The sequence below is a fragment of the Oryza sativa genome, chromosome 3 (assembly GCF_034140825.1).
Source record: "Oryza sativa Japonica Group chromosome 3, ASM3414082v1".
NCBI lineage: Eukaryota > Viridiplantae > Streptophyta > Magnoliopsida > Poales > Poaceae > Oryza > Oryza sativa.
In genome coordinates, this window is record NC_089037.1 from 12,856,050 (window position 1) to 12,878,809 (window position 22,760).

General features: G+C 42.7%; 5 protein-coding genes, 1 long non-coding RNA gene and 1 other non-coding gene across 10 annotated transcripts; 6 read left to right on the plus strand and 1 right to left on the minus strand.

Annotated features, from left to right (window-relative positions):
- The first annotated feature begins 1,404 nt into the window (after nucleotides 1–1,404).
- LOC4332803 (peter Pan-like protein) lies at nucleotides 1,405–4,387 on the plus strand. 2 transcript variants are annotated; one of them, XM_015772491.3, is made up of 7 exons: nucleotides 1,405–1,493; nucleotides 1,604–1,846; nucleotides 1,960–2,190; nucleotides 2,312–2,404; nucleotides 2,489–2,676; nucleotides 3,627–3,820; nucleotides 3,918–4,387. In XM_015772491.3, the coding sequence occupies exons 1-7, from the start codon at nucleotides 1,476–1,478 to the stop codon at nucleotides 4,031–4,033; spliced, it is 1,083 nt and encodes a 360-aa protein (XP_015627977.2). In that variant the 5' UTR covers nucleotides 1,405–1,475; the 3' UTR covers nucleotides 4,034–4,387. The 2 variants fall into 2 exon arrangements, with proteins under 2 accessions (XP_015627977.2, XP_015627978.2); XM_015772492.3 differs by having other exon boundaries at nucleotides 3,921–4,387.
- A 4,131-nt stretch (nucleotides 4,388–8,518) lies between these two features.
- LOC4332804 (uncharacterized) lies at nucleotides 8,519–9,168 on the plus strand. Its single transcript, XM_015774534.3, has one exon. The coding sequence runs from the start codon at nucleotides 8,568–8,570 to the stop codon at nucleotides 8,973–8,975; it is 408 nt and encodes a 135-aa protein (XP_015630020.1). The 5' UTR covers nucleotides 8,519–8,567; the 3' UTR covers nucleotides 8,976–9,168.
- A 2,062-nt stretch (nucleotides 9,169–11,230) lies between these two features.
- On the plus strand, nucleotides 11,231–12,156 carry LOC4332805 (uncharacterized). The gene has a single exon (XM_015773424.2). It carries the CDS (start codon nucleotides 11,540–11,542, stop codon nucleotides 11,924–11,926), a length of 387 nt encoding a protein of 128 aa, XP_015628910.1. The 5' UTR covers nucleotides 11,231–11,539; the 3' UTR covers nucleotides 11,927–12,156.
- A 1,669-nt stretch (nucleotides 12,157–13,825) lies between these two features.
- LOC4332806 (serine/arginine-rich-splicing factor SR34) lies at nucleotides 13,826–18,546 on the plus strand. Of its 2 annotated transcripts, XR_001544829.3 has the most exons (15): nucleotides 13,826–13,977; nucleotides 14,218–14,330; nucleotides 14,741–14,806; nucleotides 14,922–14,996; nucleotides 15,079–15,187; nucleotides 15,278–15,324; nucleotides 15,421–15,478; nucleotides 16,218–16,267; nucleotides 16,484–16,540; nucleotides 16,624–16,709; nucleotides 16,783–16,884; nucleotides 17,401–17,503; nucleotides 17,588–17,981; nucleotides 18,074–18,148; nucleotides 18,235–18,546. XR_001544829.3 is itself a non-coding variant. In XM_015777553.3 (14 exons), the coding sequence occupies exons 2-14, from the start codon at nucleotides 14,244–14,246 to the stop codon at nucleotides 18,247–18,249; spliced, it is 861 nt and encodes a 286-aa protein (XP_015633039.1). In that variant the 5' UTR covers nucleotides 13,826–13,977; nucleotides 14,218–14,243; the 3' UTR covers nucleotides 18,250–18,546. The 2 variants fall into 2 exon arrangements, 1 of the variants encoding a protein (XP_015633039.1); XM_015777553.3 differs by lacking the exon at nucleotides 17,401–17,503 and having other exon boundaries at nucleotides 17,948–17,981.
- Nucleotides 18,547–19,065: 519 nt separating this feature from the next.
- LOC107276957 (uncharacterized) lies at nucleotides 19,066–20,526 on the minus strand. 2 transcript variants are annotated; one of them, XM_015774609.3, is made up of 3 exons: nucleotides 20,046–20,515; nucleotides 19,856–19,953; nucleotides 19,066–19,448 (listed from the first exon to the last, which is right to left on the minus strand). In XM_015774609.3, exons 1-3 carry the CDS (start codon nucleotides 20,500–20,502, stop codon nucleotides 19,254–19,256), a joined length of 750 nt encoding a protein of 249 aa, XP_015630095.2. In that variant the 5' UTR covers nucleotides 20,503–20,515; the 3' UTR covers nucleotides 19,066–19,253. The 2 variants fall into 2 exon arrangements, with proteins under 2 accessions (XP_015630095.2, XP_025880005.1); XM_026024220.2 differs by having other exon boundaries at nucleotides 19,102–19,448; nucleotides 19,856–19,956; nucleotides 20,046–20,526.
- LOC112938294 (uncharacterized) lies at nucleotides 20,107–21,139 on the plus strand. Its single transcript, XR_003241418.2, has 2 exons — nucleotides 20,107–20,252; nucleotides 20,791–21,139. It is a non-coding gene; the product is annotated as an uncharacterized lncRNA (long non-coding RNA).
- Nucleotides 21,140–21,451: 312 nt separating this feature from the next.
- Nucleotides 21,452–21,524, plus strand: TRNAA-AGC (transfer RNA alanine (anticodon AGC)). Its single transcript has one exon. It is a non-coding gene; the product is annotated as a tRNA-Ala (tRNA).
- The last annotated feature ends 1,236 nt before the right edge of the window (nucleotides 21,525–22,760 follow it).

The window sequence follows — 22,760 nt, forward strand, 5'->3', positions numbered from 1 at the left end:
TTTGGAGTCTGTGCTACAGCTAGCTATAAATTTGTAGCCCGCTGCTATTCTCTCTCCTTATTTATCTCCTTAAAATATATTTGCAGCTTGCTTATAGCCTGTTACTGTACCTGCCCTAAACCTATTATACCCTCTTTATGCTTGAGAATGACGACAAGGCCCATGATTGGGGTTCTAGTAAAACTCCAATCCTAGCATCTCCCTTGATAGGCTGTCTATATTTTACTGTGCCCCTTGTTTTTACAACTATTGGATCTCCTAGGTTTAACTTCCATCACTGCCATGTAAGGATGATCTGGTTAAAAGCAGCAGCGGCACAGCGAGGCCTAAGGCCATTCACAGTGGGTTTATGTGGCATTCAACCTCAACCTAAAAAACCGAATATTCCTTGCCACATCATCCAACCGGGCGGCTTCCTCAGCTCCACATAGCTAACTTTGGCTACGCGTTCTTTGTCTTAGCGGGACCCACACTCATGCTAGAGGAGAGAGGAGAGAGGGGCGAAGCAGCCGACGGGGAGAGAGGAGCGGCGGCGTCGACTCGGGGATCGCCGTTGCTTCGAGGAAGGAGCTCGACGGCACTAGGCCACCCGCTCCCCTGCTCCTGCGCCACCGACGCCAGCGCTGGTTCAGGAGAGGAGAGGAGGGGTCGACGACGGGGAGAGGAGGGCGCCACCGCGGAGCTCGTTGCAGCCCCTGCCTGTGTGACGGCCTCCGCTTGATGCCGGCCGCGCCGCCAGAGCTCGCCGGCCACGCCGCCCCCCGATCCGTGACGACCTCCACTCGCTGCCAGCTGCGCCACCGCCGAAAGAGGAGGAGGGGAGGGGAGGGCCGACGGGGAGAGAGGAGCAGCTGCGCCGCCCCCCGATCTACGCCGGTCGGGCCTCGTCGGCCGCGCCGCCCCTTAATCTGCTCGTCGGAGAGGGGGGAGATGAGGTTGAGGCCGGCGAGAGGGGAGAGGCGGTGATGGTTGTGAGGTCGCTAGCCGCTGCTCAACCTGGTGCCGGTCGCCGCTGCTCAGCCCGTTGCTGCTGCCGCTCGGCCCGGTCACCGCTCCCTGCAGCGTTTGCTTTGCGATGGCCCGGTGGGGAAAGGAGTAGAAGAGAGAGAGAGTGGGTGGGGAGATGAAAAGTGAAAAGTTAGTATCGGTGGGACCCACACTACAAGTAACTGCACTGTGGAGCATATAGTTTATACCGTTCTTGTCTACATGGTATGCGAAGAACGCTAAAATTTAGTGACGCACTCTGAATGGCCTCACACGAACAAAGACCAAGCTCATATAAACAGCAACGAACATGGGCCAGAATCTGGCCCGAAACGTTGAATCCTTCAGCGACTGAGCCCGTAAGCCAGCCCATTAATCACCATCCCCAAAACCCTAACCCTCCAACCAGAATTCTCCAGAGCTTCGCTCAGCTCCTCTCCCCTTCTCCCTCTCCCTCTCCAGGCGCTGCTGCTCCGCGAACCCTAGCCATGGCGCGAGTCCACCACGTGAGCGCTCCTCCCCTCTCGATCCCATCCCCCAAATCTCCGTGCATCGTTTGCTTGAATCGTTGTTCGGTTTCACTCACCCGTGTTCTTTTTTCCTCGCGCGGGAGCAGAAGAACGGTCGCGGCGGCGGCGGTGGCGGCGGCGGTGGCAAGGGCAAGGGCAAAGGCAAGTGGAAGATGCCGGCGTCGGTGGCGCGGAAGCAGCAGGCAGCGATGGCGAACGTGGACCAGGTCACTGGCGACAAGATCCCCAAGAGCTTCGTCTTCTCCCGCGGCAAGCTGCCCTCCACGCTCCGCCATCTCCAGCAGGATCTCCGCAAGGTCATGCTCCCCTACACCGCCCTGAATCTCAAGGTCCCCCATCCTCACACTTCGCATCTATTGTTTGTTTGAGATATCTTCTTTGGGCGTGGTCACGAGCCGCAATTTTTTTTTGGTGTTTTCCCCCATTTGAAACAATCTAACAGGAGAAGAAACGGAACAACCTCAAGGATTTCGTCAACGTCTCCGGCCCGTTGGGCGTGACGCATTTCTTCATCCTCACGAACCCCAAGAGCTCGCCGCACTTGCGCATGGCGAAGACGCCGCAGGGTCCTACCTACACATTTCAGATAAAGGAGTATGCTCTCGCCGCCGACATTGCGAACTCACAGAAGCGACCGAGGTGTCCCCCAGAGATATTCAAGAATTCACCTCTGGTATATATATGCCGTGGCTTTGTTTTTTCCCCCCCTTGTTTGGGAGGTGTTATGATTGTTATTGTTAGGATGCTTCTTGGGGGCATTGTGATAGCATTTGTGTGGAATCATGGTTTGGCAGACTGTACTCAGTGGCTTTGGCGGTCTTGGCGAGCCTTTCAAGAGTTTGGTCGAATATTTTCGGCATATGACCCCTGCTATTGATCCAGTCACTGTAAGTAGCGGATGTCATCTTCGTGCTAGAACTTAATTGTCTTCTTTCTAGCATAGTAAAATGATTTTATATTTTACATGACAGGTTAAGCTGTCAACCTGTCAAAGGATTCTGTTGATACATTTCGACAGAGAAAAGGAAATGATCAATTTCAGGCATTACTCCATCAAGCTCCAGCCTGTTGGGGTCACCCGCAAGATTAGAAAGCTCATGCAGAACAACCAAGTGCCAGACCTAAGGGACCTGAACGACGTTAGCGATTATGTGACAAAGTAAGAAACAACTTCTCTTTTAAATTAACTGTAATGGGATATTGTGAAACATGTGGTAAATATGTCAACATTATGCTGCTGTGATCAGTTGTTAATAAAACACTGTTAAGGATAAATGCAAATAGAGACTCAAATTTAACAGGAAACCTTCAATGGTTAAGTAGGTTAAATGCTCTGTGTGTAGCATCCAGGACCTACATATAGAATATGAGAATTCCAATTTGTCCTTTGAGCAATGAAGGATTGGTTACTGTGATATTACCAGACCAAGATATTTTTTATAAGTTGCTTTTTCAGCTGAATTCTTCTGCACTCTTGGACCCGTAATATTTTCCCTCCCAAATATTCAGTGTAGAAACAGTGGAACATGGAAGCATACTTATTAGCCATCATTGAACCCATCCCCCCTCCCTAGGTCTCCTCCTCGCAGTTAGATTTAAACGCACTTAAGAGATTTAAAGCACATCTATCCACTGTTCTATTACCACAATTCTCTGATAATGGAAATGAATATATTCTAGGTGTTTGTTATCTGGCTTTCTGGGTACTTTTATTAATGGAAATCAACAAAATGGAATTAGTTATACTTGCACCTGTTTATTACTACTTCCTCCGTTTCATAATGTAAGTCATTCTAGCATTTCTCATATTCATATTGATATTAATGAATCTAGACATATATATCGATTTAGATTCATTGACATTAATATGATTGTGGGAAATGCTAGAATGACTTACATTGTGAAACGGAGGAAGTATATTGTAGCCATACTCCATAATCATTTGCCTTGTTAATTTGTATGTTTACCTTCATGTAGATAATGGATACTGTTCAAATATATAGTATGGTGTGTTGTGTCTTTTACTGAAAATCAACACTTCAAATTCCTGTAGTCCCTCATGTTTAATTTGTATAATGTTCCTCGTTTGTGTACTTCTCTGTTTGCCAGAGCTGGATACGGATCAGAAAGTGAAGTGGATGATGAAGCAGCAACTGTAAGTCTAGCCAGTGATGTTGACAAATTAAACCGAGCATCCAGAAAAAGCGCCATCAGACTCCAGGAGATCGGACCAAGGATGAAACTGCACTTGGTTAAAGTTGAAGCCGGGCTATGTTCAGGAGATGTGCTATACCCTCAACCTGGTTAGTTTACTACCTGCCGTGGTGCTTCGCAGAGATTCATGTGAAATATGTCTTCTCTGTTTTTTCTCTTTAGCTAATTTTTGCTCTCATAATACAGTAGGCAAAGAAGGGTTGGGGAAGAAGGGAAAAGAAGTCGAGGAAGAGACAGAAGGACAAGAAGATGAGGACTTAATGGAGTCGGATGATGACCCCGAGGATGAATCAGAGGAGTAATCTGGAAGGAATTAAGGAAGCAATGAAGCACTAGGCGACCAACCTACGGGGATCTCCAACAATGTGAAGCCTCCACTGTCTTGCAACACTATTAAGCGCTTGGTTTATCCTTGTGGCAACACAGCTGAAGGAGAGGATGCAAAAGATAACCCTGTGTATGTTTTCTTCGGGTAAAACAATAGGCCTTTAGAGATGTAACATGCTTTCGTTCATCCCAATTTTGTGATATGGTCTGCAGATTAAGCATAGCGTACAGATCACAAGAGTTACTAACTACTGTTGTGAGAATGAACATAATTTGGCCGTGATGTGTTTCAGGGTCCCAGTAAGATGACCAAAGTTCTTTTTTGCCAACTGTGCTGTATTACATATTCAGACGTACTCTCAGCCTTTTCAGCCAATGCCTGCTACTTGCTCGAATCGGGAAAACGAATAGCATATGATTATTGACCTACAGCTGAAAAACAGCTTATCTAAGCAATCAAAAAATAATTTGTAGATAAGATTATATCCGTGTGATGTTATTCACGGTAAACTAATATTGAAAAATAAACAATAATTGAAAAGAAAATCCAAAATCATCTTTAAAATTAAGTTTTGAAATTTCAATTTTGGTAGTGGTTTCCTAAAAGGCAAACGATAGGGAAGTTAAGTAATCTGATACAAAGTGCATATGGCTTTGCAGCAACATTGCAATTACCCAATCTGCAGCTAGTGTTATTAGCAAGAACGTACAGTCAGACTGGCTGCTTGATGCCTGGTCACCTGCTCCGAGGTTATTAGTGACGTGGTGCAGCCTGAACTTGCAGGAGCGCCGGCGATTAGGCGAGCCCTGTGCCTGGTAGAGGAAGAGGGCCTATAAAATGTTGTCATGGCATCTGATTGCCTTATTGTAATCCGGCGCATCCAGTCTTTAGGGAGGGATCGCTCTGGCGTTGGCTGCCTAATTGAAGATATCAAGAGGATTGCGACCACCTTTGCTTTGTGTCTTTTACGCATGTTAACCGTTTGTCTAATTTGGCGGCTCATCCTCTAGCTCGACATGCTGAGCTTTCTACCTGTACTTTTTACCATTTGTAACACCGGATTACATCTGGGACATTTTTTTTGATGTTGTTGTTTGATGCATGCCGCCTTTCTTAAAAGAAGAAGAAGAAGAAGAAGACTGGCTGGTTGATACAGATGAACGTGTTAACGTGCACCACGCAGCACGGGAGGGGAGACAGTGAAGCGCAATAGCGCATAGACAAAACAGAGCACTACAGTAAGCAATAAACAAGCCCTCGCGTGTTTAGATCTGAAGCTGGATGGATCATGGATGCACACGCCTATAGTACTGCTGTGTATAGATCTAAAGTTTGGATCCAAACTTCAGACCTTTTCCATTACATCAATCTGTCATACACACAACTTTTCAGTCATATCATCTCTAATTTTAACCAAAATTTAAACTTTGACGCTGCATGCACTGAACACAGCCTACACTCGTTTCTCCGCCATGTTAAGGTGTCGGCTCTGACAGCCTTACTCCTTGTGCAGGCAATGAGTAGGTATCTGAAGAAGATTCTGGACTGACCGATTTCCTGCCAGGATCCATCAAAATAAAACCCAGTGGAACTTTCGTCTCCGTTGCGCCTGCGCGTGATGTGTGCTGCCGGTGATCGGATTCCCGGCGGCCCCAGTCAGTCCCTCGGGATCGCTCCACCCAGTCAAATCATAAGATCCAAGAAACTGAACTGAAGTTGCCGAGCAGAGCAGAACCAGATCTGTCTGAATGCGTCTTGTTTACAATATGGAGTACCGTTATTCGTAGCAAAGGGCCTGTTTGGTTTCCAGGGACATACACTAATTACAAAACCCATTCCATAACTTTGGACTAATTCGTGAGACGAATCTTTTGAGTCTAATTACGCCATGATTTTGACAATGTGATGCTACAGTAAACTTTTGATAATTATGGATTAATTAGGCTTAAAAAATTCGTCTCGCGGATTAGCTCTTATTTATAAAATTAGTTTTTTTACTAGTCTATGTTTAATACTCCAAATTAGCGTCCAAACATCCGATGTGACATGGGCTAAAAAGTTTTAGCCCCATCTAAACACCCCCTAAATATGTGGAAGTAGTAATCCTTCGATCCCAGAATATAAGGGATTTTGATTGGATTATCATTATTCTAGCTTGTTATGATAACACGTAAGTGCATCCGTCGATCCCACGGTGTACCGTAGATAGTACTGTACAGACCAAGAAACTCTCTCATGTGATCCAGAAAACACTAATCAAATGGTTAAGGGTGTGCTCTTTTCTCCACCTTCTCTTATTTCCGCACACACGCTTTCTAAACTGATATTAGGTGTGGTTTTTTTTAAAAAAAATCTATATGAAAGCTGTTTTAAAAAACATATTAATCCATTTTAAGTTTTTAGTTGATACTTTAATTAATCATGTATTAATGAGCTATCCCTTTTTAGTGTTGGAGTGAAAAAAATTCGAACATCCTGGTTCGAACGTAGAGTACTCCCAATTTCGCTTTAATCATTGCATAAATTATTTAACAGACGCTATTTTCACTTTCTTGACTACAAGCATGGGCTCTAATGCTGGGTTGCCATAGCTAGTCGTTGAAAAGCCTTGTTCACAACTAGTAATAGCTCTTCCCAATAGCAATATTGGTTTTAATTGCAACAGCAGCCATGATGTTAAAAAAAGAGAGAGTAGTGGTGCACTCACAAATGAGGGAATAACAAACTATGGAAGTTCATAAGACCCATAGAATGTTGAATGAGTGATTCCAAACTTCCAATCAAACGAAAAAACTAAAATATGGTGCATGCTTCTTGAGTTACTTTCTCTGTTTCACAATGCAAGTCATTCTACCATTTCCCACATTCACATTGATGGTAATGAATCTAGATAGATATATATGTCTAGATTTATTAACATCGGTATGAACGTGGGAAATGCTAAAATGATTTACATTGTGAAACGAATGGAGTACTGTTTTCCATATTGATGGTTTGATACTTTATCGGTTGCCACTTCGATTAATTAGCACTCATGAGAACGATATATTGTATCATTCGAGTAAATAATAATCCGGATCAAGATGTCAAATAATCAAAATCCACTTTGTGGAGTATCAAAATATCAAACATTTGGATGAAAGAGTTACAGTTACCATATATCTTTTTGTTTTTGTGCATAGTTGGAGTCTTTAGATATATAAAGACTCAGTTGGTTGCCTTTTCTTATTTCGGTCCATGACACCACATATCAAGATTTTGAATGGATGTCTTCATCTGCATTACTTCGATTTGTCGGCCTCGACATCATCCTTGGTAGCTATGGCCAATTTTAGTGTGTGGCACGCTCATCATTCTCTGTCTCCATTTACGTCACTACATTATGTTTTTATGAATTTGGCATCATATCAATTTGTCGCCGACCCTAGCCTCAATGAAACGAACCATCAACTCTACAATTGCACTTCCATGGCTATACTATTTTTTTAAAGTCGACAAAATACTAAACGATAAAATAATCAACAAACACAAATAGATCGAAATATCAAAACAATACGTAGTTACTTTATTAATAACAAATATGACAATACAGATCCACGCAAAACACCATTGGCATGCCAACAAGTTAGAGAGAGAAAAAGAAGAAGAATAACTTTTTCTTGTTCCTTGCAAGAAATGTGATCCTAGCTAAACCCTCTACCGAAATGCCCAAAATTAGGGGGGGGGGGGGGGGGCTAATGGGCGATCGACCGCCCAGCGATCGGATCCGGCCCCCCTCCCCCTATACTCCTCCCTCTTCTCCCCTTCCTCCTCCTCCCATTCTCCTCTTTCTACTACAGTAGACCACACAAAATTTTTTTGAAAAACAAAAATTAGAAAAATTTATGTATAGAAATACTATATATAAAAAAATTGAACTCAAATTTAAATTTGAATTAGGTATGTAAACTTTTGACTTATAAACTTTAGGTGTATAAACTTTAGATGTATAGAAATACTATATATATAGAAAATATCGGAAAACTGATCGCTCTGGGCGAAGCATTTCCGTGAAATTAGCTCATGCTTGACATCAAAGCAATCCGTAAAAAAAAAAAGAAAGAAAAGAAAGAAAGAAAAAACCAGCCCTTGGTCCTACACGCGTACTACTCTCGTGATCTCGTCCAAGACTACGCTTGGGCACAAGTTCCGTCAAGCGGCGACGGCGATATCTCCCCCTCTCTTCATTGAAGATCGACGAAGGACTGACCCCACCACCAACCCTACAGGCAAAGCACACACCTAGCCCGAGTCACTGCCCGTGGGCCCCACCCAAAAACCAGCCCGAGTCACTGCCAGTGGGCCCCACCCAGGAAAAAAACCCATCGTGAGGCACTGCTCATGGGGCCCGCACCGCTCATGTGATCTACCCCTCTCCACGCATCATTCACACATATACCCCTCGCCGCTCCGCTTCATCATCACTCCCACCCCTCCTCTCCTCTCCTCTTCACACGCAGCGCGCGGCAATGGCGGGGATGGCGGACGAGTACAACCAGTACGGCGGCGGCGGGGGAGGGCCGCGCGGGGGGGCGGCGCCGCACGGGCTGCTGCTGGCGGTGGTGGTGGGGCTGGTGGTGGCGGGCCCGCTCTTCCTCGGCGACGGCGGGGAGGCCGTGACGGAGGCCGTCGCGGAGCTGCTCAGCCCCGTGGGGCTCCTCCTCCTCCCCGTGTGCCTCCTCCTCCTCATCCGCCTCCTCTCCTCCGACCGCGGCGCCGCCGCGCTCGCCGACGCGTTCGCCTTCGGGGGCTCCCCCGACGCCGTCCACCGCGTCGGCGGCTCGCCCGTCGGCGTCGCGCTCATGCTGCTCCTCATCCTCGCCCTCCTCTACTACCGCACCGCCCTCTTCGGCGGCGACGGCGGCGACGACGAGTAGAGCTCCGCCGTGGTGGTCGATCTCGGTAGGAGGCTGGGCTGGTTGGTGGTGGTCGGTTGTTTGCTAGGGTTTGCTCCTGCAATATGAGGATCTTGAGGGGGTCTCTTGTAAAATTGCATGTGTAAATTATTTTACCAGGAGTACCCCGTTTCGTCGGGTTGCTCTGCACAAGGCTGAAGCTTCTGTGCCCGCATCGGTCCATGTGCTTCGTACTCTTCTTCTTCTCTTTTTTTTTATTTCTCATTTTCTCTTTTTTTAAGTACTAGTAGTACTTAATTTTTCTGCTCAATCTACAGCACCGACACGAAAATTTTTAAAAAACATTAACATATGATTAATTAAATTTGAATTATTATAAACTTCAGAAAATATTTAATTAATATTTTAAAGCGATTTTATATATAAAGTTTTCACACTAAATGCTATGTTTGCCGGTTTTAAAACAAGTACTCCCTTCTCCCTTCTTTCCTAAATATTTGACGCCATTGACTTTTTTAAACAGACTGTTCGTCTTATTCAAAAGCTTTTATGAAATGTGTAAAACTATATGTATACATAAAAATATATTTAACAATAAATCAAATGATAGAAAAAGAATTAATAGTTACTTAAATTTTTTTTTTAATAAGACGAACGGTCAAACATTTTTTAAAAAGTCAACGGCGTCAAATATTTTAGGATGGAGGGAGTAGTAAACATCTTTCCAAAAGAAAACAGTAGTCCAACAAGTGTGACCAAGAGGTGTACGATGTACCTACAAATTGGAAGTACAAGATGAATCCGTGCTTTGCATGATCGCATCTAGGAGTATCTTTCATCTCATCCCGGGCTTTGCGAAATGCAAAGGTAAAAAATAAAAAAAAAGAAATAGAAAAGGGACGCGGCTAAAGTCGTTCCTGGTCGGTGTGATCTTTGTTGAGCTGCCTTTTTTTTGCACCGATTGTGCCACTGACTGCAGCACAGTACTGTACCGTAGTAGTAGCAGCTGTGCAAATGAGCAAAATGGTGCGATGCAGGCTTTGCCTTCTTCCATTGGCTATTGCTGTCCGGCCGTTTGCTCCGCAATTTTCCCGGCTCTTCTCCTTTCGTCCACGCCTTTCTGCCTCGCGCCTTACAGTACATGCATCGAGTACACTTCTCCGCTCCAAAATGTTGCTACCTAATACACGATGGGACACATCCTATTCAAATTTGTTTTGCTAGAAAGTCTCATCGTGTATTAGGTAGTGATATTTTGGATTTACTATACTTTCTCTTTTTCCAAAATGTAGAATATTTTTAGGTTGGCATGACTATTAAGAAAGTATGTGAGAATTATTGGAGAAAATGTATAATTGTTTGAAAAGATAAAGTAGATAAAGGAGAATGACTGTGACGCTCTTTCAGCTCGCGAACGAAAATTTTTGATATATCACATCGGTTATACGGACACACATTTGAAGTATTAAACGTGGACTAATAACAAAATAAATTACAGATTCCGTCTGTAAACTGCGAGACGAATTTATTAAGCCTAATTAATCCGTCATTAGTAAATGTTTACTATGGCACTATATTGTTAAATCATGGCGCAAATTAGGCTTAAAAGATTCGTCTCGCAATTTACACGCAATTTGTGTAATTAGTTTTTTTTTATATTTAATGTTCCATACATATGTCCAAACATTTGGTAAGACAAGGTGAACCATTTTTGTTTGGGAACTAAGCAGACCCTAATTGGTTGAGATGATGAGGTAGGTAGAGAAATAGCTTCATTTTGAAACAAGTTATTGTGCTAGAAATAACTTACATTTTAGAACGGAGGTAGTATGTAGCAGTATAGTAGACTAACAAAACTAGAGGGTTGGATTGATGTGAAGAGCAGGGATAACCATTCCGTTTTCAAGTTGAAAACCGCTCCTTACTAGTTTACGATAAACTGATTGAAAACCAATAAAAAACGATGACTTTTGGTTAAGGTCTTACAAAATTAACTAAAAGCGACCGGTTTTCAAAAATCGATACCCAACGGTTTCACGAAAATCAATAAGCCTGGTGACGAGTAATGTGCATAGCTGAAATTGAGGCTTTGCTTGAACTTCATGGGAACTTTATGTGCAATTCATGTAGAATCCCTGCGTTTCAAACGGGCACGGATGCATTTTGGAAACTTGCATGGGCCTACCTACGGTGACTAACCATTTCGGCCCACATCTTCTCATCGTTCAGCCTTCAGCACTTCAGCCCATATTCCAGCAAACTCCGGCCCAATAATCCAACAACAGCCCAAGGCCCAAGAGACCTCACGCTCACGTACACTGTACAACCGCATACAAAACCCGCCACCTCAGCCATCAGCTCGGACTCGCAGGGATAAAAGCCTTATCCGTCCACGCCACGTGGCACGACCAGGAACCCTCCACGTCAGACCGAGGTGCTGACCTGGCAACCACGACCTCTCCTCCTCGCCTATTCAATCTACATATCCATCTCCCTAGCTACGCCGACACCCGCTTAGCTCTTGTCCATCCATCGATCTCCTCCTCTTCACAAGCAAGCGCGAGAGGAGACACCTCCATCGATCCATGGCCGCCACCGCGACCGCCGTTGCGGCGTCTCTGTCCGTGGCCGGGGGGCTCGGGAGGCCGCTGGCTCGCGTCTCGTCGCCGGCGGCGCCGATGAAAGCCGCCTCCCCGGCGGCGGCACGGCGGGCCGTCGTCGTCCGGGCGTCGTCGTCGGGGGAGCCGGTGAGGAGGGAGAAGGCCTCAGCTGCTGCCGCGGCGGCGGGGATAGCCGCGGTGGCGGCCGTGGCGGCGGCGCTGGCGGTGCCCGAGGTGGCGGAGGCGGCGCCGGCGCTGTCGCCGTCGCTCAAGAACTTCCTGCTCAGCATCGCGTCCGGCGGCGTCGTGCTCGTCGCCATCGTCGGCGCCGTCGTCGCCGTCTCCAACTTCGACCCCGTCAAGCGGACCTGATCGATATAGCTGCTTCTTTGCGTAGCTGTGACGTATGACATGAGATCCATGGCTTCAAATTCTGTATGCTACAAGAGAACGGTAGTGCAGCTGCATGAAACTTTTGCTGCACGTGTACGTACGTGTTTGTGTTGGCTTAATTAATTCGATTTCATGATGCGTATGTGCAATTGTAAACTTGTAATTGAGTTTTTCCATTAGTAGTAAAGCGCCCCTATCTTCTTTGTTCAGATCGATGAGTAAATGCATCGGTGACATATATTGGACAAGTACATCATTCATTCATTCAGACCTAATTAAGGTATACTACATCGGCAAAAATATCTTTAAAAATTGTTGGAAGATGGTGATCAGGTTGTCCAAACGGGACGGACCGTGGCTACATCGATCGACAGCCCGTTCATTTCCAAGCAACCGAGTATCCTGGGTTGGATCTGAACCAACGTTTTTCTTCCACCTGCTCTGAAACAATGCTAAGAGTATTTGTTATGCTGTTCTAACTTCTAAGGCTCAACTCGCTGCTATATGTGATGTACTTATTTATAGAAGGGGGAAAAACTTATCATTATCTCTAAATTCATTAACATCTATATAAATATGAGTAATCTTAAAAAGTCTTACATTATGAAACGGAGGAAGTAGATTTTACCTCGATTAAGTTTCATCAGCTAAACGGTGCGTTTTATACGGAAACTTTCTATATACTATATAGTTGTTTTAAAATACTTTCACCATCCCAAAATACACATATTTTTAAGGTTGACATGTGTATTTAAGAAAGCGTACGTGGACGATTGGAGAAATGTTGTGATAAGTTGTGAAGAGAAAGTATGTGAAGGACAATGGTTGTGATTGATGAGAAGAGGATGTAGATAGAGAAATGGAGGTGACTAGGGATCGGTCGCCCAATCCAAAACTCTAAAAACCGGGCGCTGACGTCAGCGCCACCCATATATGCAAAACCACTTTAAACTAATTTTTCTCTTAAATTATTTATCCAAATCATGATCCGATTGCACCATTAAATTCGTTGCAATTAAATCTTCAAAACAAGACCACACATGGATATATTCCGACAAAATTTTTTTAGTTTATTATTGAATTTTTTAAAAATATACGATGTTCCACCAGGTATATCGGAATTGTTTCACTAAGTAGATCGAAAATGTTTCAATCATTTAAATCAGGCGTTGTTTCACCTTATATAAAAACAATGTTTTAGCAAATAGCGAAAGAGTGTTTCAGTTTACTGCAATATTTGATCCATACATAGTGAAACATTGTGAGTACACTAGGTGAAACATTTTTTGTGGAACGAAAAATGAAACGAATTCCCTTAATAGAGGGTTTCCAAAATATGTGGGTGATTTGTTGCAATGAAGTATTTTAATTCACTACAACATTAGATCTATACATAGTGAAGCATTGTGAGTGCACTAGATGAAATATTTTTGGTGGAACAAAAAATGAACCGAATTCTCTTAATAGAGGGTTTCCAAAATATGTGAGTGATTTGTTGCAATGGAGTATAAGGTGGAGACACGTGGAGGAGTCGCATGTGGACATCACAGGCGTGGGCTCCTTGCACGACAGGAGCGTCCGATGCATGCACGGGGCATCGGACGCCTGACGCCTGGTAATCTCCTAGAGAAATAGTTTTATTTTAAGACATGTTACTGTACAATAAATAACTACATGCTAGGACGGAGGTATTAACAAGTATAAATCTATTTTTCAAATATAGATATTTCCTTGTATTACGTGTAATATTCATGATTGAGCAGGTTCCAACGGGCCTACGTGGGCCTTAGTGCGCTCTATGGGCCCGAGTATAACCGTATGAACTTGGGCCGTGCACGCTCCCAACCAAAACAGTACAGGCCTCCCCCGATCCGAACCGGAGTCGTCGCCGCCGTGTGCTCTCCCATCTTTTCCCAGTCTCCGCGACCTCGAGCGGTCATAAACCCTCCTCTCCTCCCCCTCTCCCCTCCTCTTCCCCGTGCGACCCGCCCAACCCAAACCCTAGGTCACCCAGCGCCGCGGCGCCCCCGGTACGAATCCCTCCTCCTCCTCCTCCCTCTCTCGATTCGCGCCTCGCGTCGTCGTGCTACCGCGCCCCGGTTCCCCGCCCCACCTCCGAACCTAGCTGCGGGCGGTGGTGCGGGGAGTTTTTTTTTTTTTTTTTTTTGGGGGGGGTCGATTTGCTATTTCTTTTTCTTTTTTTTTTGGTTTTTTGCGGCGCGCTGCTTGCAGGGTCTGATCAGTGGTGGTTGGTTCTTGGTTGTTTATAGGTTGCTGACTTGCCGCGGGAAGGAGGATGAGCAGGCGGTGGAGCCGGACGATCTACGTGGGGAATCTCCCTGGTGACATCAGGGAGAGGGAGGTGGAGGATCTCTTCTACAAGGTCGGTGATTTGTTTTTTTCTCTCTTTTGTGTAGATAGTGTTAGCAGAAATTGTCAAGCTATTTTTTATGCCACATGTTACTCCGTATATGCTTAGATTCAGTTTTCCATAATTTAGCTAACTGGATTCGATCGACTTATATATATTACTATAAAAGAGAACTGATAAGTCCTGTACATAAGTTAATGGGAAATAAGTAAGGCATGGCTGTGCCGAAAGAAAACGGAAAAAAAATGATAATCTTGTTTGAGAAAGCTGATGGGTAAATTTACTTATTTGGAAAAGTTGGTTTACCGCTGATATCCGGCATCTCGAGTCAACATATGTGCTTGAGGGTGTGTTTACAATTGATTTGTCGGGCATGATTCAATGTCCCGGGGTCTAATACTTTTTTACATTGTTTCATATAGTATGGCCGAATTGTTGATATTGACTTGAAGATCCCTCCGAGGCCACCAGGCTATGCTTTTGTAGAGGTAACATACTCCCAGATGTTTCACATAATGTTTATTTGGTCTTGGAATGAGACCTTCCTGTTGTTACATACTTAAGGTGCCGCATGCTAATATAATTTGTGCCCTAACTTTTTAGTTTGAAGATCCTCGTGATGCTGAAGAAGCATGTGCTGGCAGGGATGGTTATAACTTTGATGGACATCGTCTAAGGGTAATGACACTAGAATAAATAAGTTACTTCTTGATGTCCTTTGTTTTTGATTTATCTGTATAATGGCCGCAACCATCTGCAGGTTGAACCTGCTCACGGTGGGAGAGGTAATGGTGGTTCCTCCTTTGACCGCCCCAGCAACTTTGGTGGTGGAGGACGCCGTGGTGTGTCCAGGCACTCAGAATACCGTGGTATGACTCTCATCTATGTCCAAATTGATGTTTAATGCTCAATTCTATTCTACTCCGTGATGTTTTTAATGATTTATGCACTTCACACAGTTCTGGTTACTGGTTTGCCTTCTTCTGCATCATGGCAAGATTTAAAGGTTTGTTGCAAGCACATTTCCTTTTCAATGTAAAATTAAAACGACTTATTCCCTTGGACAACCAGTAACATTTTCTTATGAACATTTGCTTCTCAGGACCATATGCGCAAGGCTGGTGATGTTTGTTTCTCAGAAGTGTATCGCGAGGGCGGCGGTAATACACATATTTTGTGCCCACAGCTATAAGTTTTTATTTAGCTTCTGTAGTATCCATCGTACATAATAGACACTCCTACTCACCCCCTCCTCTCCTTGTCCTGATTCATAGCTCAAGGGAGCTATACCTTGGGACAGAGGGTGTATTTGTTGAACATATTGTTCAGGTTTATACCATAAGTAAATACACTCAGTTGGTCATTTCTATGACGAAATTAACAGCTCCAACTCTCCCAACCCATAACATACACGTGGTCATACCAATATTCTCAAGATTATCTCCGAAGCAGGATAATTTAGGTCCATTCTGAAAGAATTTTTATATACAGGAAAACACATTTGAAATTCATTTTTCTTTTGTTTCCTATGTCATCATGGTTATTCTTTATCAAGTATTACAAACTACTCTCTTTCCATAGTTTTCCTATCTACCTCAAATATTCTACCAAAAAAACATACCTGGTTGTTATCTCTTTGTAATGCCCCCCCCTCTAATAGTGGTCAATTGCCCTCTTTGTTTGTGCTTAAGGTGGGGGCCTACCGGCCCAGCAATCCCTGCTGTGCTGGGTCTCTCTTTGCTCTGTTTATCACAGTTGTAGTTCTAGGGTTTTAGCTGTTGGTTGGTATGCCAATATGCCATTGTAGTCCTCTGAATATATGCATTGTACAACTATCTGAAGCAATAATTCTTCTATATGGTTATTGAGGTAGAGACTTATGTTTTCATTTTGTTGCAGGTACTGTAGGGATTGTGGACTACACAAACTATGATGACATGAAATATGCTGTAAGCTTATATGTTAATACCTTTTATTACATTCTTTAGCTTGTGTGAAATATTTCATCTGAGAACTTTCTTTCTCTGTAATCTGTATGGTTTATGACACTCTATTTTGTATTTTTATGGCAGTCGGTTACTTTTGTATCTAGCATTCTAGTTCAGTCCTAGCATTGTGATCCTGATAGTTTAAATGTTCTCTTGGTTGCTGATCATTATTTGCAGATAAAGAAACTTGATGACAGTGAATTCAGGAATGCCTTTTCTAAAGGTCACATAAGGGTAAACTGTTCTTTCCTCTCTCTTTTTTTATGGTTGAGCCCTGGAATCAGTTTCTCTGGCTAACCATGTACTTCTTATCATAGGTGAAGGAATATGATGGCAAGCGCGCCCGCTCCTATTCACGTAGCCGAAGCCCAAGTCGTAGCCGAAGCAAAAGCAGGAGTCTAAGGTCTTTTTATCATATTTTGATCTCCGTGGGTAAAACTGTTGATGACTTAACTCATATTGAATATGCTGTGCAGTAAATCTCCTAGAACTCGCCGTTCAGCATCCCGATCTCGATCTCGATCAAGGTCTGTTTCTTCCCGTTCACGGTCAGCATCAAAAGGGCGCTCTCCATCAAGGTAACACGCATCTGTCGTCTATCTAATTATATTTTTAATTCTTAAGTCAAACTCTTTATAGTATCCTCTTCTGGGGCACATCATGTCCTCCAAAGAAGGGAAAAAAGGGCAGATCACAGCATGATCTGATATGCGCACATACCATAACCATTTCCTATCATGCTCCCATATTACCAAATAAGTCTTGTGCATTAATTTGTTAATTTGAAAACAGTGACCAGCATTTGTTCCCCTAACAATATCTCTGTGCTCTGCATTATCTATGCCTGAGGCATTGGTTGTTGACCGTTCCATACTGCATGTGGCATCTGATTAGTGTCTGGCTCTTTTTTGGTATATGATAAGTAATCACTTGGCATCATTAGTTAAATTCACTAACTTATCTGTGTTTCCAAACTTACCTAATAATAATTGTCGATTTGCTATACTAGTATTTATTTCCTTGGGAATTTCCTTCTCAAGTACAGCTTCTATTATAAACTATATGAACTGCTTAGCCTCATTTGTTTTGTGAAGACCCGATTATCTCTTCATTTATCTGGGATTGTGCGGCGATCTGGGGATTGCGCATTAGGATATTGAGGATGGGATTTCCTCAATTTGCTCTTGGTTGTATGAGGTATGCCCATTTATTGAGAGCTTCTATGGAAAGCTAAAATGATCCAATTATTTGACCTAATGCACTGTAACTGATTGCCATCAGAGATTGGGCATAGCGCATTGTTTGGAATTCTGGACATAGGAGCATTAAGGATTGACGATATTTGGATAATGATGGTACAATGACTAGGAATGTGCTTGGCGTTCAATGCTTGAGGAATGAGTTCTCTCCCTACCTTTGGCATGCTATATATGGTGGTTGCGTCTTGCATGCATTATTTGCATTCAATACTACATATTTTTGGACTTAATTATGTGCTCTTAATCTCTTGTTTTCATTGGGCTATTTTCACTTTCATTTGGTCGGTGCAATGCTGGACAAAGCATCAAGGTTTTTGGAATAAGCTGTTAGACCCGCATTTTGGATATTGAATATGGTTGCTTCTCGACTTCTTTTTTGCAGATCACCAGCAAGATCCAAATCTCCAAATGCTTCTGTAAGTTCCCTTCATACTATTAAAAATTTCCTTTTTCTTTCACTTCCGTTTGTTTTACTTAACGTGTTGTTTCCTAAATATACTTCCCCCAGCCTGCAAATGGTGAAGCATCAAGCCCCAAGAAACGGAGCCCAAGCAGGAGCCCATCTCGTTCACGGTCTCCTGATGTATGCATTCGTCACCCATGTTTCCTTGACTTCCAAACATTGCATGGTTGATTGTTGTGCTTACACTAATTTAATTATGTTTCCAGGCGAAATCTGAATAGAAGTGATATGCTGATGTGAGCAGTGACACGGACTTCTCATGTACGGCTATTTGCTGTCCTTGATGTCCGATTACATCCGAATCTTAGCTGTGGTGCAATGAAGCTCCATTAAATTTGATACTATGAATTTGTAGTAATGAAAACATCAAACTATGCACTTCATGTGGCCTTCTGTGGCTGGTCTTGTTCCCTTGGGTTTTTGGTAGTTCGCCGAATGCTACTATCTGGATTATTTTTACTCAAAACATATGTCGGATGCTTATTGATTTCCATGTCAGTTATTTCTTGGCACCCCCATGTTGTGTTGCTCATCAATTCATGGAAAGCTTCTGCTGCTTGTTGAGCAGCACTATGGTGCTTGTTACCCTAGCTTGCAATATGCTTACCACCAGCATTTTTTGTTTTCCTGAAGTCTGACCTATTATAACTTGATGTGGTTGCCCAAGTAATATGGCAATGATTTCCGACAGCAAGAAGGTAGGCAGATGAGGTGAATACTTCGATGTCGAGCCGGTGGTTTTATGTTTGAACGGTTTGTGACATTCTAGTTTGCAATGCTGGTTCAGTGGTTCTAGCGTGTTTGGGCTCGGATGCATAACTTGTGGAGGATTTCCATCATCATTTTTTAATTAGAGGCAGCAACTCTACGGTTCAACCGTCGGAGCATTGGAATGGTTCTTTTTCCTCATCTTGACGGTTGTAGCTCATTAGCAGGTTTTATGCCTTAGCAATGTTTGCTGAACGCGTTTAGATGATATTGCTGATGTCTGCTTACTCGAGAGGTTTGGCAGGTCGTCCCATGTTTGAAAACCATGATTTCACTGAAAAAAAAATTGAAAGGTAAAATGATATGCAAGTCTGTCTCTCAATCAATCAATCTGTAGCTTCTCAATCAAACACAAGATACATTTTCTTCCTACGTACAAAAGTTGATTTAGTTAAAAGTATCAGACATATACATATGGGCGAGGAGGATATATGCAAAGTTGTCAAGGCCTGGGGCGCTATGGCATCTTGACCACCATGACGGGGCAGCTCGCGTGGCGGCAGCAGTGGTCGCTGACGCTCCCCAGCAGCGCCCTCAGCACCGGGCCGTAGCCATGGCTGCCCACCACCAGCAAGCCGGCGCCGTGCTCGCCGACGGCGTCGCACAGCACGCGCTTCGCCTCGCCGTCCTTCACCTCCACCTTCACCTCGACCTGCAGCAGCAACGAACCACCCATGGACGAATGGATTCATCATCTACGTACATATACAAATCAATTCTCATGAAGAACGAATTCTAAACTGTGTCCAGTTCAACGAGCTTGGGAACCTTTTCCTCCCACACAGGAAAAGGTACCATTAACACATACTTAAATTAAATATTAAACACTTTTAAAATAGGTTAACATGATTTTTTAACAACTTTTTAATAGAACCTTTTTTTTTTAAAAAATACCGTTTAACACTTTCGAAAATGTACGTGTAAAAATTGAGGAACTGAGAGTAAAAGCTAGAAAATAGATAGAAAAGGACACCGTATAAGTATTACTCCATTCGTCTCAATATAAATACAATCTGAATTATCTAAACTAGCTTAATAAAAAAAAAAACGTACTCCTACCTTGTATTGGGCTGAGAGTTGGCCTGCCTTCTCCCCGATCAGCTTCTCCACCGCACGCTGCTCCGCCGCCTCCACGCTCATCACCGCCGCCACCGCGCCTGCTAAATCCAAAGTTTTATCCATCATCAAAGGGACGCGTCGATTCGTTGATTGCTGCTGCTGTGCAGTGCGGCTCGATCAGCGTACGCACCGATGGCGACGAACGCCGGGGCGAGCGGCCGCCGGGCGTGGACGGCGACGACCTCGGCGGAGCCGGGAGGGAACCTCGCCGCGGCGAGCCGCGCCGCCTCCTCCAGCGCGTGGTAGCTGTGCTCGCTGTAGTCCACCCCGACGAGCACCGTCGTCGTCGCCGTCGTCGCGTCCCCGGTTGCAGCATCAGTCGCCGCCGCCATTGCAGGTTCGCAACTCGAATCGATGGCTCGAATGATTGATCTCCGTAACTGCAGTGTCCGTGATGAGTATTGTGATGAGCCCGTACAGTATATATACCAAGGGACAATTGATTTGACCAAGTTATCTTTTCTCATAAGAATGTTGTTTGTTTGTTGCATAAGTTCCATTTCATCGTTATCTAAAAAAATAAATTCTGTTCTTTTTTTTTGGTATATATGCGTATATATTCCACAGTTTTCAAAACAGAGGAGCATAAAACTGTGGGTATTAGCTTAAGGTGTTGCTTTTGTATGAAAAATGAAACTATTTAACATCTCTTCATAGATTGTCATTATGTAAAATTTATATGGAGAGCAGTTCAGTTTTCTTTTGGTTTTAATCTTCCAACTAGTATATCTCATATATTTGATGGGTGGCTTTTGGGGGTTGACAAGAAAAAGAGTAAACTGATACTGGTTGGAGCTTCTGCTATTTGTTGGGCTCTATGGTTGAGTAGAAATGATTTGTTTTTTAATAAATCACCATCTATTTTATATATGCAGGTAATTTTCAGGGCAACGCACTGGCTCCGGTTTTGGGCACAACTACAAAGGTGTGAGATGATGGGGAGTTCCTAAAAGTTGCATGTCACAAGTTGGAGTCGATGGTTATGTAATTATCTGCCAATTATGGATGGAGGTTCACAAATAGACTTTAATAAATATGTTCTCCTTATTTTGGCTTGGTTTTCTCTGTTTTTGTTTGGTGTGTCCTATTTAGCTGAACTACGCTCTTTTCTGGATTGCTACAATGTAATAATTGGCTGTAGCTCTTTTTGAGCAAAGGCTGAGATGTTAAATTCCATTATCTTAAAAAAATAAAACTGTGGGTATTTCCTGCTGATATTTAGGACGCTGTTTTTGTTCTCTTCTCTGTCTGCAGTCTGCACTGCTCCTTAATTTGCCTATTAGTAATATAATTATTCGTAAGAGATGCCATTCTGCAATAATTGGAAGGGAGCCATTCGGTGATTAAGATGGTGGCTTTCACGCAACAAGCAGAAGCCCAGTTGCGGCTTGCGCGAGAGAAGCGTACCAAGAAAAAGTCAAAAAACGCGTCCAAAGTGAGGGTATAAGGAAGCTCTGAAACAAAACACAGAAACAACAGCTGTGGTCTATGCAATTTCTGAAAAAATTAAAAAATGAAACAATCACAAAATTAGTAGGGGATGTAGCTCAGATGGTAGAGCGCTCGCTTAGCATGCGAGAAGTACGGGGATCGATACCCCGCATCTCCAAATGACACGAGACTTATCTTTTTAATTTGACAGAAATTTCGATCTGGGGTTTGGTTAATTGGTTCAGATAGTGGTTAGCGTACTGTTTTTTTAAAACCTTTTCAAAGACACCAAGAGGCTTTTCTTCCAAAATGTCAGTCGTGGTTTATGGCGAAAGCTTTTATAAATCTTCTCTTTTAGATGGTCTCAAAGACACCAAGAGGCTCTTCTTCCAAAATGTCAGTCCTGGTTTATGCCGAAAGCTTTTATAAATCTTCTCTTTTAGATGGTCAATCTAGCGAGGATGATAAATGCACTGTAGAAGCCTCAAGAGAAAACAAAAGGTCAATTCTGGATAATTCAATAAGCTTTTCTAAACATTTTCCTTTAGAAGATCAATTCTAGTGAGCACGATAAAAGGCACCGCACAGAGAAGCAGAAGAACAAAACGTGACACCTTTTTTTTAAAAAAATAGTACATTTCACAACACCCAAGTATTGAGGCATCTGTTACACAAAATCTCAGGTTTTGCTTTTTGTTCAAAGAATGCTATGTTTTGTGGCAAAATATTTTAAGAAACTCCAAATTTACGTAAAACATTCATATTATATATATATATATATATATATATATATATATATATATATATATATATATATATATATATATATATATATATATATATATATATATATATATATATATATATATATATATATATATATATATATATGACACTCATATGGGGCACCATGGTGCCCGGGCACCATGGTTTCAAATGCACAAAATTACTCAAATTTTTCAAAATTTTTAAATTGTGAGTATATACCTAGTTATAAGAATTCGATTCATACATATATCTATCAACAAAACAACTCAAATTTAACTTTATTTCACAATTCATGATTACATACCTAACTAATTATATGTATGGATGCTATATACCTAGAATCAAAATCTAACAAAAACAAGTTCAAATTCAGTTCAAACTTGCTTTGAACTAGTTAGTAAAGTAGTTAATGTTAATACTTAAATAATTGAAAAAGTTTCATACTCATTTGAATTGGTTATATACTCAATTTCAACAATGGTGCCCGGGCACCATGGAGCACCAAACAAATTTACTATATATATATATATATATATATATATATATATATATATATATATATATATATATATATATATATATATATATATATATATATATATATATATATATATATATATATATATATATATATATATATATATAT